The 13,884-nt window shown below is 28.1% G+C and overlaps 1 protein-coding gene and 2 long non-coding RNA genes across 4 annotated transcripts; all 3 read left to right on the top strand.

The window, feature by feature from the left end:
* Nucleotides 1-1,899: 1,899 nt before the first annotated feature.
* On the top strand, nucleotides 1,900-4,009 carry LOC145956987 (uncharacterized). The gene is made up of 2 exons (XR_014433443.1): nucleotides 1,900-2,756; nucleotides 3,672-4,009. It is a non-coding gene; the product is annotated as an uncharacterized LOC145956987 (long non-coding RNA).
* Nucleotides 4,010-4,964: 955 nt separating this feature from the next.
* LOC145956988 (uncharacterized) lies at nucleotides 4,965-8,672 on the top strand. Its single transcript, XR_014433444.1, has 2 exons — nucleotides 4,965-7,419; nucleotides 8,335-8,672. It is a non-coding gene; the product is annotated as an uncharacterized LOC145956988 (long non-coding RNA).
* Nucleotides 8,673-9,812: 1,140 nt separating this feature from the next.
* LOC114915685 (protein VERNALIZATION 3) lies at nucleotides 9,813-13,884 on the top strand. Of its 2 annotated transcripts, XM_083073215.1 has the most exons (5): nucleotides 9,830-10,255; nucleotides 10,363-10,424; nucleotides 13,237-13,277; nucleotides 13,394-13,536; nucleotides 13,622-13,884. In XM_083073215.1, the coding sequence occupies exons 1-5, from the start codon at nucleotides 10,064-10,066 to the stop codon at nucleotides 13,664-13,666; spliced, it is 483 nt and encodes a 160-aa protein (XP_082929341.1). In that variant the 5' UTR covers nucleotides 9,830-10,063; the 3' UTR covers nucleotides 13,667-13,884. The 2 variants fall into 2 exon arrangements, with proteins under 2 accessions (XP_082929340.1, XP_082929341.1); XM_083073214.1 differs by lacking the exon at nucleotides 13,622-13,884 and having other exon boundaries at nucleotides 9,813-10,255; nucleotides 13,394-13,620.

The raw sequence follows: 13,884 nt of genomic DNA on the forward strand, positions 1-13,884 counted from the left end.
ATGGTATTTATGCATTGATATAAGTAAAAGTAATGCAATCATTGAGTACTACAAGATAAAAATGGAGAACAACAAAGTTGGTGCAATAGAAGAATGATATAGTGATATAAAATATTGTGGACATTGATTAAAAAAAAATTATGTACACCAATAGTGACATAAAAATATTCATGTAGACATCCATATACCAAAAGTCTTTTCGTTAGAAAAAAGAGGTTACATATATTGTATTTGTGCATTGATATAAATTAAAGTAATGTTATCATCGTATACTACCAGATAAATATGAAGAACACCAAAATTCTGTAATAGAAGAATCAATATTTTTTTTTGAAAAATGGTTGTAATGAACTTTTATGATGATGGTCAAGCTTGAGAGTTGATAATTAGTTTCAAAAAGAAATTTATCAAAAGAAGAGTTGTTGAAAAAAATCAATTTAAGTTTTCGATCATAAATTAAAGTGGAAAATTTGAATCAATTAGAAATTGTTTGAATTTAATATTTGTTTCACGGAAAGCTTACTATTATCTTTGAAAGAATATTGAGAGCTGTGAAGGTGTGTTGGAAAGTTTAGAGACAAAATAATCAACAAATACTTATCTATTGTTGAAAAAAAGAATTATACTTCATCATTATAATAGAGGTCTTTGTAAAAATAAGATATATCACAAGTTGAAAGAGTGTGTTGTGTGAAAAGAGTTGAATCTCAAAGACAAAAAATGTATAAAATAGATTCATTTGAGAGGGTTTCTCACTTATAACTTTGAAGTAAGGAGACTTAGAGTTATAATATGATATATATACTCTATCTTAAAAAAGGTTTTCAAGTTTGTCCAACAACTTATATCTTTATTTAAAATAGTAAAATGGTATTTTATGAAAGTGTTTCTCATTCTCTCTTTATAGCTAGTTCCATTATTTTTTCCTCCCACAACACTCCTTTAATCCTCTTTTACCTTTTTTTTTCCAACTTTCTCAATTATTATTTCTTTAACTCTCCTAAACCATACCCAATCAGAATCAGTAGACTTCAGACCTAAAATTTATTAGCCCAGTAGCCAATCGAGCTAATAAACAAATTATCCCAATTCTTCTTTCAAGGCATTTTTTCTGGAGTTGGATTAGATAGAGATGAACCATCAGGCTAATCTGTTGAGTGAAACTATTGTTAACACATCTAGCAATAATACTTAAACAAGAGAGATAGAATACGATCAAAGCATTAGTTTTGGAGATAAGATCATGTTGGAGAGGTAGTAAGGATCAAAGTTATTGTTATATATTGGATTTCCTCTAATATTTTTATTTTTTTTCCTCCTAATTTGAAAAATAGATTGGAATGCGAACAAATTAATTTATTTTGATTTAAATTAGAATGTACTATCATCTAATTATAAATTGTTATGTATGGTAAAATGATTAATCTTTATAATAATTATTTGAAAGTTATAATTGTTGATAAGATGATTAATTTTAACAATAATTAATATTAATTTTATAAATTATAATTAATACTATACTAAAGTTTTATTACCTATTTTCTAAGTTTCGTTGAATTTATTCTTTCTATTAATTAGATTATTTTGTTTATAAAATAATACTTTATATAATTTTTTAGGGATAACAGCGGGTTGGGATTGATGATTCCCGTCATTCATTTGTTTAGTTTGAGTATCCATTTAGTAGATACTTATGAAATTTTCATATATATATGAATATTCATGGATTTTTATTAAAATATAAAATTTTAAATAAAAATATAATAAATAAATAAAAGTAAAAGTAATTTTTTTTTTATATATTTCTTTTGTGTATTAATTTAACATTGTATATTTGATATTGAATTTATTTTATTGGAGTTATTCTTAATTAGATTCATCGACATTTTATATTTTATTTTTACCCTCATTTGCAATATTTATTGTTGAGATACAACTTTTTTAACCCTTCCAAAATTGAAGACTTTTACACGTCAATATAAAAGAAATGGTGTTACAAAAAATTAATGCATGATAGAGACTAAAAAAGATTAAAAAAGATAAACATAAATACTAAAAATGTATATATTAAACTATAGGGACTAAAAAATTGAAAGATAAGTATAAAGACTAAAAATATTTATTTTAAATTATAGGTGTAACATCCCAAATTTTATTCAATGAAAAAGGGTTATTTTTATGTATTTTAAATATTTATGAAATTATTAAAGGGTTTAAAAATGTAATATCCCAAATTTTAATAAATAAAACAATAAGTTATTTTGATTTTAAATATTTATTGAGATTATTAGAAGGTTTGTCATATTTTTATTTAAGTATTTTACTATTTACGTATTTTACTATTCATGTATTTTACTATTCACGTATACGTTTTTCACTATTCATAAATACGTATTTACGTATTTGTAAATAGTATTTTACTGTGCATGTACACAGTAACTGGCGGCTACAGAGGGGCTGCGGATCTGAAGTTTATAAATTTTAATAAATTTTATTATTTTAATGAATAGTGCATAGTGCATAGTAATTTATAATATTATTTTAATGAATAGTGCATAGTGCATAGTATTTTCAAAATTTCTATAAATAGGGGCCTAAGGTTTTGAAAATTTAGAATTCTAGAGAGAAGGAAATTCTGGAGAAATAGAGAGAGAAAGTAAGAGAGAGAGAAGGAGAAAGAAAAGGAGGTTCTGCTCTAGTGCCTTGTTTAAGAAGAAAGAAGAGAGGAGATTCTGCCCAAATTTCTGTAAACCCAGGTAAGGGGGGGAGTGGGAAACCTCGCTTGGGGGTGTGGGAATAATTGTTAAATAGTTTGTTTGTTGGATTGGCTCCCGATCCCTTACCTGTTGTTTATTTCTTTGAATATGTATTATTGATGTGTTTTGTTTTATATCTTATTTATTTACATATTAGAATCTGTTATTTGAATGGAAGGCTAAGCCTCCTAAGTATTTATAAATTTGTAATCTATTATTTAAATGGAAGGCTGAGCCTCCTTATTATCTTATATTACCTTTTAAGCTTCCTACTTTACTTAAAAGATCTTAATATATTATTATTGAAAAATATGATACCTAAGCAACCTCTGGACTGTTGGATTGTTGGACTGTTGGACTGTTGGACTATTTGGACTATTGGACTGTTTGGACTGTTGGACTATTGGACTATTAAATTGGATTATTGAAATAATTCTTAATTATGAAATATGAATATAATATGTGTAACATGCTAAAGGTTGAGTCTGTGAATGTATGACATGCATCATATGCACATATTACTCCAGGTGTGCCGCTGAGGCCGCATACCCACGACTAACAAGGTGTACCTTTGAGTCACCCACGATATGCTAACGAGGTGTATGAACACCAGTGATAGGTGTGCCTTCGGGACACCAGTGATGTAACATGCTAACGAGGTGTATGAACACCAGTGATAGGTGTACCTTTGGGTCACCAGTGATCAATTCTGCAACTTCTGTATGGCGCCACATGCATACATTAGTGAGTCAAGTCAAGGAAATCATTATACATAAGCATATATGTGAGATTGATTATATATGTGAATTATATTGCGTGTGTGTGTGCTATTTAACTTTTATTTCTATATCTGCAACTGAGTGAGAAGTTTCTCACTCCCTTGTCATTTTTGTGTATATTTAAATTATGATGCAGATAATTAGCATGAGGCTAAGGATGTTGGTGGTGAAGCTTAGGCTTCTGTTTGGGTTTCGCTCTGATAAGATGTGACATCGGGATTAGCTAGACTTATTGTTAAATTATTATTATTTTTCTTTTGTAATTTTTATGTTATTTATGTTGAAAGTGTGTATTTTTGTCATATTATAATTTTACTAAAAGATTATAAGTTAATTCCTAACTAGGAGGCCCTGCCACCTTTACTGGGATTAATTTATAATCTTTGTTTTATAATAACTTCTTGAGTGTAATATTTATGTGTATGTATTATGAATGTGCATCTTCTACCTTATGATACTTATTGTTTTATATCATTCTATGAAAATCTTTTATAAATATAGTTTATGTTTATTAATGATATTGGGGTAGAGGGTGTCACATTTAGTGGTATCAGAGCAGGTTGATTTAATCGAACGTGTGTGTTATGTGCTTATCATGACTCTGTTGTGTACTCTGACTATGTTTTATTTGTTGTGTATTATGATGATGATGTTTGTTTTGTGTTGATATTGTTGATTTTGATATTGCTATGTAATTAGAGGAAAGATAGTCATGATAGTGTTAGCCAACTAGAGCTATTAGAACCTTGGATGTGAGTGATACATTGAGTGTACTAAGAGTTTATGATTGGTGGAGTTTTTGACATCTATAGTTGTAGCAGGTTCAATCTAAGGGTGGTTGTCTCCTTGGTGAGAGATCGAAATGATGATAATTCCCTTAAGTGTTATTATTGACAAGTTAATTATTTATGGTTTAGGTAGCATGTGAGTTATTGCGGTTGAGGATAGTATTGAGAAGCTTGAACGAGAAATTGAGGAGTGAATTTGGAAAGAGTTGAGGTACTTTGTGACATTAGATATATTGATACACTAATGTTGTTTGGTGTAGAAAATATTTTCGCTACAGTTTTGACAGTTTGAGTATCATATTGACAGAATTAGATTTTTTTTTTATTTTTTTTATTTTTTTTTTTTTGCGGTCTTTATGAAGATTATGGCTTTGGATATTATTTTCCCAATGGAATTGGAAAAAGATAAAACAGAGGTTTGAAACTTTAGTTATGACTGCTTCGATGATCAGAAGTTTAGTTGTAAGCGCTGAATATACTTGAAGTGATTTTTGAATCTTTAGCTAAGGAGATGATCTTTTTGGAATCTTATGTCTTTCTAAGAGTTGTAGTTTAATCAATTAGTTTTCTTTGATGATAGGATAAGATCAAATGGAAGAATTGAACTCTCTATGTGTTGTTTTCTTTGATAGTTATTTAAAAAAAAAATTAGGCTGTATAATAATATTTTTGGGTTAGTAGGCAATGCAATGATAAGAATTGACTTTGTTAAGATATTTGGGATGTTATCATGTGGATTAAGAGGTTGTTTAAGGTTGTATGATGCTATGTGGTAAAGGTTGTTCATGTACATACTTATGAATGGTATATAAACAGGTTTAAAGTAGGTATTCTAATATGATTTAATATGCATGCATGTTGATTTGTGGATAGATGACCTTAGGGATCAATTGGTGAATGTCGTGTAGTTAGTGAAAGTGATTTTAGGGTGTGATATGATCATATTATAGTTGAAGATGAAGATATATCTAAGATGGGTATATGTTAAATTGTCTAAGTATTACTATTATATTTATTTTATTTTATTATATGAGGTAAGTTTTCTAGTTCCTGTAAATTCCAGTTGAGGTAAATATGGATCTGTTTAGGTAGAAGTTGTGTTTAAAATGAGGAAATATCTAAGCCAGTTAGGAAGGATAAGAGTTTTATTAGGTTAGCCTATTATTATTAAAGAATTATTAAAGGAATTTCTAGGATAGTATTGCCCTTAACTACATTCACTAGGAGGAAGTATTATCTTTATGTGGAATAGTAGGTTTGAGAGTAGTTTCAACTCTTATGGAAACATTGACTAGTGATAACGTTACCGGACTTTAGTGAGTTTTATGTGGTATAGAGTGATGTTTTGAAGACAAGTTTGATGGATTATTTCCATGACCTTGAGTTAGGGGTTGTAATGTTTACACTTGAGATTTTGGAGACATTACTGGTATAATACTAAGCTTGAGGTATTTAGCGATCATAAGAGCCTTAAATATCTTCTGACCGAAAGAGATAGTTGAAAATCTTTAAGGAATAAGATTTTAATTTTGAAAGTTATTGAGCCAAAGTTATTGTGGTAACCGATGTTTTGTGTAGGAAACCTTTATATTTTCCCTTATGGATCTTTGGACTCAAATTAGAAATTTAAGTCTGCCTTGTGAGATTACTCCTAGTAATGTAAAACTAGGTATGACTCGAGTAACAAGTGGATCATTGAAAGAAATTTGAGAAAATATAATTAGTTGATTCATTTTGGTGACAAGATACGAGGCTATAAGATAAGGTGATGGATAAAAATTTGAATTGGTTGTAGATGGAGTAGTAAAATTAGTGATATGATATATGTAACATATGCTTAGGAGCTTGATCTTTATAGATAATCGTAGAAGTAAAAACAATATTTTGGCAGATATTTTGATTACGATGATCACTAATTTATTATTTTGATGATTTAAGGAGTGAATTTGATTGCAGAATTTAGAAACTTATGCTTGATGTGTAAGATTATCTCTAGTAGCATTGACTTATTAATGGGTGAGATTAGAGGAACCAGGAGTTAGATCCTTTATTAGTGACCCAAGTAAGCAAGATATTAGAAAGGACACATTTGGATGCTTAGTAAAACTTGAAAGGACATAAGAGTACTCTTAATATTTATTTAGGAGTTGCTAAAATGTATCAGAGTGGCGCAGCAGAAGCGTGATGGTCTAAGATGAAAGAGAAGTAGAGAAATTGAATCAAGGTATGGAGAGTGAGTTTAAATTTGGAGTGGATGAAGTTTTGAGATTTAAGGATAAGTTGTGCATTTCTAGTATGTCAGAGCTTAAAGCAATCCTAGAAGGAGGTCATAAGAGTATCCTTAGATATCTTTTGAGTTGTACATCAATAAGGTAGTAAGGTTGCATAGGATTTAAAAAGCAAGATACGTGAAGTTTATTCATTCATATTTTCAAGCAAATTTCGGGGACGAAATTTCTAAAAGGAGGGGAGTAAATGTAACATCCCAAATTTTATTCAATGAAAAAGGGTTATTTTTATGTATTTTAAATATTTATGAAATTATTAAAGGGTTTAAAAATGTAATATCCCAAATTTTAATAAATAAAACAATAAGTTATTTTGATTTTAAATATTTATTGAGATTATTAGAAGGTTTGTCATATTTTTATTTAAGTATTTTACTATTTACGTATTTTACTATTCATGTATTTTACTATTCACGTATACGTTTTTCACTATTCATAAATACGTATTTACGTATTTGTAAATAGTATTTTACTGTGCATGTACACAGTAACTGGCGGCTACAGAGGGGCTGCGGATCTGAAGTTTATAAATTTTAATAAATTTTATTATTTTAATGAATAGTGCATAGTGCATAGTAATTTATAATATTATTTTAATGAATAGTGCATAGTGCATAGTATTTTCAAAATTTCTATAAATAGGGGCCTAAGGTTTTGAAAATTTAGAATTCTAGAGAGAAGGAAATTCTGGAGAAATAGAGAGAGAAAGTAAGAGAGAGAGAAGGAGAAAGAAAAGGAGGTTCTGCTCTAGTGCCTTGTTTAAGAAGAAAGAAGAGAGGAGATTCTGCCCAAATTTCTGTAAACCCAGGTAAGGGGGGGAGTGGGAAACCTCGCTTGGGGGTGTGGGAATAATTGTTAAATAGTTTGTTTGTTGGATTGGCTCCCGATCCCTTACCTGTTGTTTATTTCTTTGAATATGTATTATTGATGTGTTTTGTTTTATATCTTATTTATTTACATATTAGAATCTGTTATTTGAATGGAAGGCTAAGCCTCCTAAGTATTTATAAATTTGTAATCTATTATTTAAATGGAAGGCTGAGCCTCCTTATTATCTTATATTACCTTTTAAGCTTCCTACTTTACTTAAAAGATCTTAATATATTATTATTGAAAAATATGATACCTAAGCAACCTCTGGACTGTTGGATTGTTGGACTGTTGGACTGTTGGACTATTTGGACTATTGGACTGTTTGGACTGTTGGACTATTGGACTATTAAATTGGATTATTGAAATAATTCTTAATTATGAAATATGAATATAATATGTGTAACATGCTAAAGGTTGAGTCTGTGAATGTATGACATGCATCATATGCACATATTACTCCAGGTGTGCCGCTGAGGCCGCATACCCACGACTAACAAGGTGTACCTTTGAGTCACCCACGATATGCTAACGAGGTGTATGAACACCAGTGATAGGTGTGCCTTCGGGACACCAGTGATGTAACATGCTAACGAGGTGTATGAACACCAGTGATAGGTGTACCTTTGGGTCACCAGTGATCAATTCTGCAACTTCTGTATGGCGCCACATGCATACATTAGTGAGTCAAGTCAAGGAAATCATTATACATAAGCATATATGTGAGATTGATTATATATGTGAATTATATTGCGTGTGTGTGTGCTATTTAACTTTTATTTCTATATCTGCAACTGAGTGAGAAGTTTCTCACTCCCTTGTCATTTTTGTGTATATTTAAATTATGATGCAGATAATTAGCATGAGGCTAAGGATGTTGGTGGTGAAGCTTAGGCTTCTGTTTGGGTTTCGCTCTGATAAGATGTGACATCGGGATTAGCTAGACTTATTGTTAAATTATTATTATTTTTCTTTTGTAATTTTTATGTTATTTATGTTGAAAGTGTGTATTTTTGTCATATTATAATTTTACTAAAAGATTATAAGTTAATTCCTAACTAGGAGGCCCTGCCACCTTTACTGGGATTAATTTATAATCTTTGTTTTATAATAACTTCTTGAGTGTAATATTTATGTGTATGTATTATGAATGTGCATCTTCTACCTTATGATACTTATTGTTTTATATCATTCTATGAAAATCTTTTATAAATATAGTTTATGTTTATTAATGATATTGGGGTAGAGGGTGTCACAATAGGGACTAAAATATAAAGTAAATAAAATTATAGGGACTAAAATATAAAGTAAATAAAACTATAGGGACTAAAAATGTATTTTAACCTTAATTATAAAATATATAGTTATATTAAAAATAATTTTGTAACAAACATTTGCACTAAAAATAAATAATTATGATACCTTTTTATAAAAATAAATTAAATCAAATTATTTTATATATAATTAAAAATAGTTTTAATATTTTTTTAACATGAGTATTCGTGAATATCTTACTATTCATATTCACCTCATTATTAAATAATTACCTATTTAATTATTCATTTAAAATTTATAACATATTTTATTTATGGATATACAAGTTTTTTTTGTTATCTCTAAATGAAGGGATACTAAATTTAGATGAGGAGTCATTTTGCTCCTCTCCATTCCACCCCTCCTAAAAATTGAACAAATTAAACACCAAATATTTATAAAAACATATATCTTCTACTCTAATCAAATATTATGTTTAAAAAATCTCTCCTCACAATCATACTTGAAATCTATTTAAAGAAATCAATTCTCAGTACAATTTAGATGAATTACTTATTGGTAAGTTTTATTTATTTTACTTTATCTCTTTCCATTTATTTCATCTACAGTCAAATATCGATTTATAGATGCTTCTTTTTTATCAAGTGGTACGTATGACTTTCCTCTTTGTTCTCTCTTCCAATTTTTCTCTTTCAAAACAAATATTGTTAGAATAGTGGATTAAGCCTAACTCAATCCTACAAAACCGGCTTGTAAGGTGAGAGTTGCTTTTCACTTATATACTATTCAATTGCCTAATCTCTAGTCGATGTGGGACTTGGGTTTTTCCCAATACACCCCCTCACGTCCAGCACTATTGGGCTTGGTACGTGGATAAATGGTGGGTGGCCCTTTTTAATGATCTAGGATAGGCGGGACTTGGGTTTTTTCCCAATACATCCCCTCATGCCTATGAGGCATGCATCAATGGTGGGTGGCCCATTTAAAGTGGATCTAAATGGCTCTGATACCATGTTAGAATAGTGGATTAAGCCTAACTCAACCCTACAAAACCGGCTTGTAAGGTGAGGGTTGCTTTCCACTTATATACTATTCAATTGCCTAATATCTAGTCGATGTGGGACTTGGGTTTTTCCCAATAAATATATAAGGAAATCTTATATAGGAGGAAAATATATAAAAGAATCTATTGATGGCACGTCAATAAATTCATCACACGCACATAAGAACGCATATAACTAGACAAACGCATATGCATTTCTCCCATTCTAAGTTAATTAAATCCATTGGCCAAGGAAAACAAAACAATGGCCGACGACCCCCTTGTTCTTGGACGTATAATAGGAGATGTTTTGGAACCTTTTACGAGTTGTGTCACTCTGAGGGTTGCTTATAACTGCTCAAATGTTTTCAATAGTTGTGAGTTCAAACCTTCCCAAATCGTCAACAAACCAAGAGTTGATATTGGTGGAGATGACCTAAGGATCCTTTACACTCTGGTATATATATCCATATATATTCTTCATTAAATTCCACATCTCTGTATAGACTTATAGTAGTGTTGTTTTGATATTTATTAGTGTTGCATGCATGCATTATTTTGCAGATAATGGTGAACCCTGATGCTCCTAGTCCAAGTGACCCTAATATGAGGGAATACTTGCTTTGGTGAGTACCCTTCTCTTGCCTCTTGCACTTAGTAAAAATATCTTACTGCACACCCTAATGCTTTAGTTTTATAAAATTAAAATAAATAGTTAATTAGTAAGAGACATTATATTATATATTTAAAAAGTTAAGGGATAGTTATCTTAATATGAAACTTACGCATTCTTGCAAGACGGATCCATAACCCTATCATTGTGGGGTTAGGATTTTTTTAATAAATTTAAATAAATATTAAATTGTAATTATTAAATACACCATGTTATTTATCCAACTTATGAATATCATTACTTTAAATCATAAAATCATCAATATAAAATAAGGGATGTGTATTGGATTGAGATTTCAAAATATTTTAAATGATTTTTTTTTTATTATAAAATAAGTTTTATAGTATTCAATAAAAAAAAATTAATATAAAAAAGTCATGTGAAATTTAAGACAATTAAGATTTTTTTAAAAGCACATCAAAATTTGATGATATTCATTTAAGATAATCAAATTTTTTTTGGAAATTACGTTAAAATATGGTGATATTCAATTAAGATTTTTTACTTTAAAAAAGTTTGATGGTATTAAAAATAATATAAATTTCAAAGGATTATTTTGAAGAATGAATTTTGTGAGATTTTTTAGCAAAATTTATATATAATTCACACATCTAACAATCTCACTAAGGGGGTGTATTAGATTGATATTTCAAAAGACATTTTTAACAAGAAAAAGTCCCATAAATTTTAATGAATTTTAAAAGGCTTTGTAGAAATGTCATAACTTTTAGAATGTTTTAAAAAAAAACTTTTAAAACTTGAATTTTAATCAAACTTTTGTATTTCCGTTTCTCATGGATTTTGATAGATTTGTAATTTAGATTTTCATGGATTTTAACAAAAAAATATAACATAAATAATAAAGAAAAGTAAAGTTAACACAATTTTTCTATCCATTAACAAATAATTGTCTCTATCTTTTGACAAATGATTGACTTTAATGTCCCCCTAACCAACATGTTTTCACATATCTAAAGTTATACTAACCTTCTATGCATTCACATATTTCTTTTCATGCACTTGAGTTTGAACAATATATTCAAAATTATGGTATTCGTTAAATGGTAACATTGAATACGAAGATTCATCCATTACTTCAATTAAAAATTTATTAGAACGACATTTTTTGCGAAGAAAATTACGTAGTGTTACATGTTAATATAAGTTAACTTGTGTATTAAATAGAAATAGAAGTCTTGACTTAAAAATTGTGAAGTAAATTGAAATTTTCATTTTCATTCCGAGGATCATTATCTGCAAAGTTTTTTTAATATATGTTTTGAAATTGTATATTTTAATATTAAATTTTATTAAAATAAAAATATATTTTAATATTTTAAAAATTTTAGCAATAGAGAATATTTAATAATACTAAAATCATTTTAAATATTTAATAATTAAAAACAAATATTGATAAATTATACATCAATTGATTGATAAAAGAAAAGATGGGAAAAGAAGAAAAAAAAAGAATAGATAAATGAGAGAGATGAATAAAAAGAGAAAGAGAAAAGAGATAAAGAAGAAAGAGAGAGAAAAAGAAAGAGAAGCAAGAAAGATGAGAGAAAAAAATAATGAGACGACGAAAAAGAAGAGATAAATAAAAAAGAAAAAGAAAAAATGATATAGAGAAGAAAAGAAGAGAAAGAAGCAAGAATGGAAAGAGAGAAGAAGAGAAAAAAATATGAGAGAGAAACAAGAAATGTGAGAGAAAAGATTTGAGAGGAAAAAAAAAGAGAGAAAGAAACAGTAGAAATAGAAGAAAGGAAAAGTCATGTGAAATTTCAAGGTTTTTTACTGATATTATTTGATGAGTAAATTATATATAAATTAAACTAAAAAATCTTTCAAAATTCATTATTCAAAATAATCTATTGAAATCTCTATATTTTTTAATACGACCAAACTCTTTTTAAGAAAAAAAGTTTTAATTGAATACCACCCAATTTTGACGAACTTCTAAAAAAATTATGATTGTTTTAATTGACTAAACTCTTTTAAATTGTTTTAATAAAATTTAATATTGAAATAGCAAATTTTTTAAATATATTAAATATATATTTTGACAATTCTACTTGTTAATGAATATAATAAATTTAAGCATATTGTTCAAATTCAATAATATGAATGAAAAAATATAAATACATAAATAATTATATATAAAGAAATATTACTTAATTAAGGGGACAAAAAATGAGAATGAATTGTTTATTAAAAGATTGAAAAATTATTGAATTTATTTTCTTTATTCAAACCTTGTTATTTATGTTATTTTTTAATTAATTATATTATTTTAAAAAAAATATATTATCCTTTAAAATATAATAAAAAATTTCAAATCTTATAATCTTAATATACAAATTTATTAAAATTTATATTACAAAATTTTGATTAAAAATTTTTCTTAAAAAAATCTTAAAATTCATTACATTCTTACAAAGTTTTTTGAAAAAAATTCTTAAAACTCATTAAATTACTACAAGTTTTTTAAAATTAATAAAACTTATTTATGTTAAGGAAGTCTTGTGAAGTCTCAGTCCAATACATTTCTTAAGCATTATTTTTTAATCATTTTTTCAATATAGTAAATTATTTAGTATAATAAATATATTTTATTATAAAAATTCTAAGGAGTCAAGAGTGAGGGGGAGGTCAAGGTCCCTGCTTGCTTTACTTGGATCCGTCCTTGTGTACCCGTAGAAAAATGTCTAATTATAAATATTTTTTGTGTGTATATAACTTCTTGTTCTTCAATGGATACCTAGGTTGGTAAACAATATTCCAGCAACTACAGGGGCATCATTTGGTACGTGTACAAATTTTATTTTCTATTCTTTTTTTTTTCTACCTTGGATCTTTTATATAGGACGATGCATATTTTCTTGCATTCTTATCTATTAATTAAATGGTATATTTATATAGGACAAGAGATTGTGGAGTATGAATGTCCTCGACCAACATCAGGGATTCATCGTATTGTTTTTGTGTTGTTTCGTCAAAGGGGTAGACAAATCGTGCATGCTCCAAGATGGCGGAAAAATTTCAACACTAAAGATTTTGCTGAGGCTTACAATCTTGGATTACCCGTTGCTGCTGTGTACTTCAATTGTCAACGTGAAAGTGGTTGGGGTGGAAGAAGATTTTGCTGAGGCTTACAATCTTGGATTGAACAAATTTAGCAAACAACTGCATTAATATATATCTTTGATGCATGCTATGGTTTGCTTATTAATTGTATCTTATAAATAAACTTTGTATGTGCCCGTGGTTTGCACGGGTATTTAAACTAGTTTGGTTTAGCTAGCAAGCAACTAAGATCAATAAGATAGATTTTATAAATATGTAATCATGCAGAATTATGACATGTATGTTCATATAAATATACCTGAAATATTCGATTGTTTTTTTGCGAA

Source organism: Cajanus cajan, chromosome 4 (genome assembly GCF_000230855.2).
Source record: "Cajanus cajan strain Asha chromosome 4, NIPB_CcT2T_4, whole genome shotgun sequence".
Taxonomy (NCBI): Eukaryota; Viridiplantae; Streptophyta; class Magnoliopsida; order Fabales; family Fabaceae; genus Cajanus; species Cajanus cajan.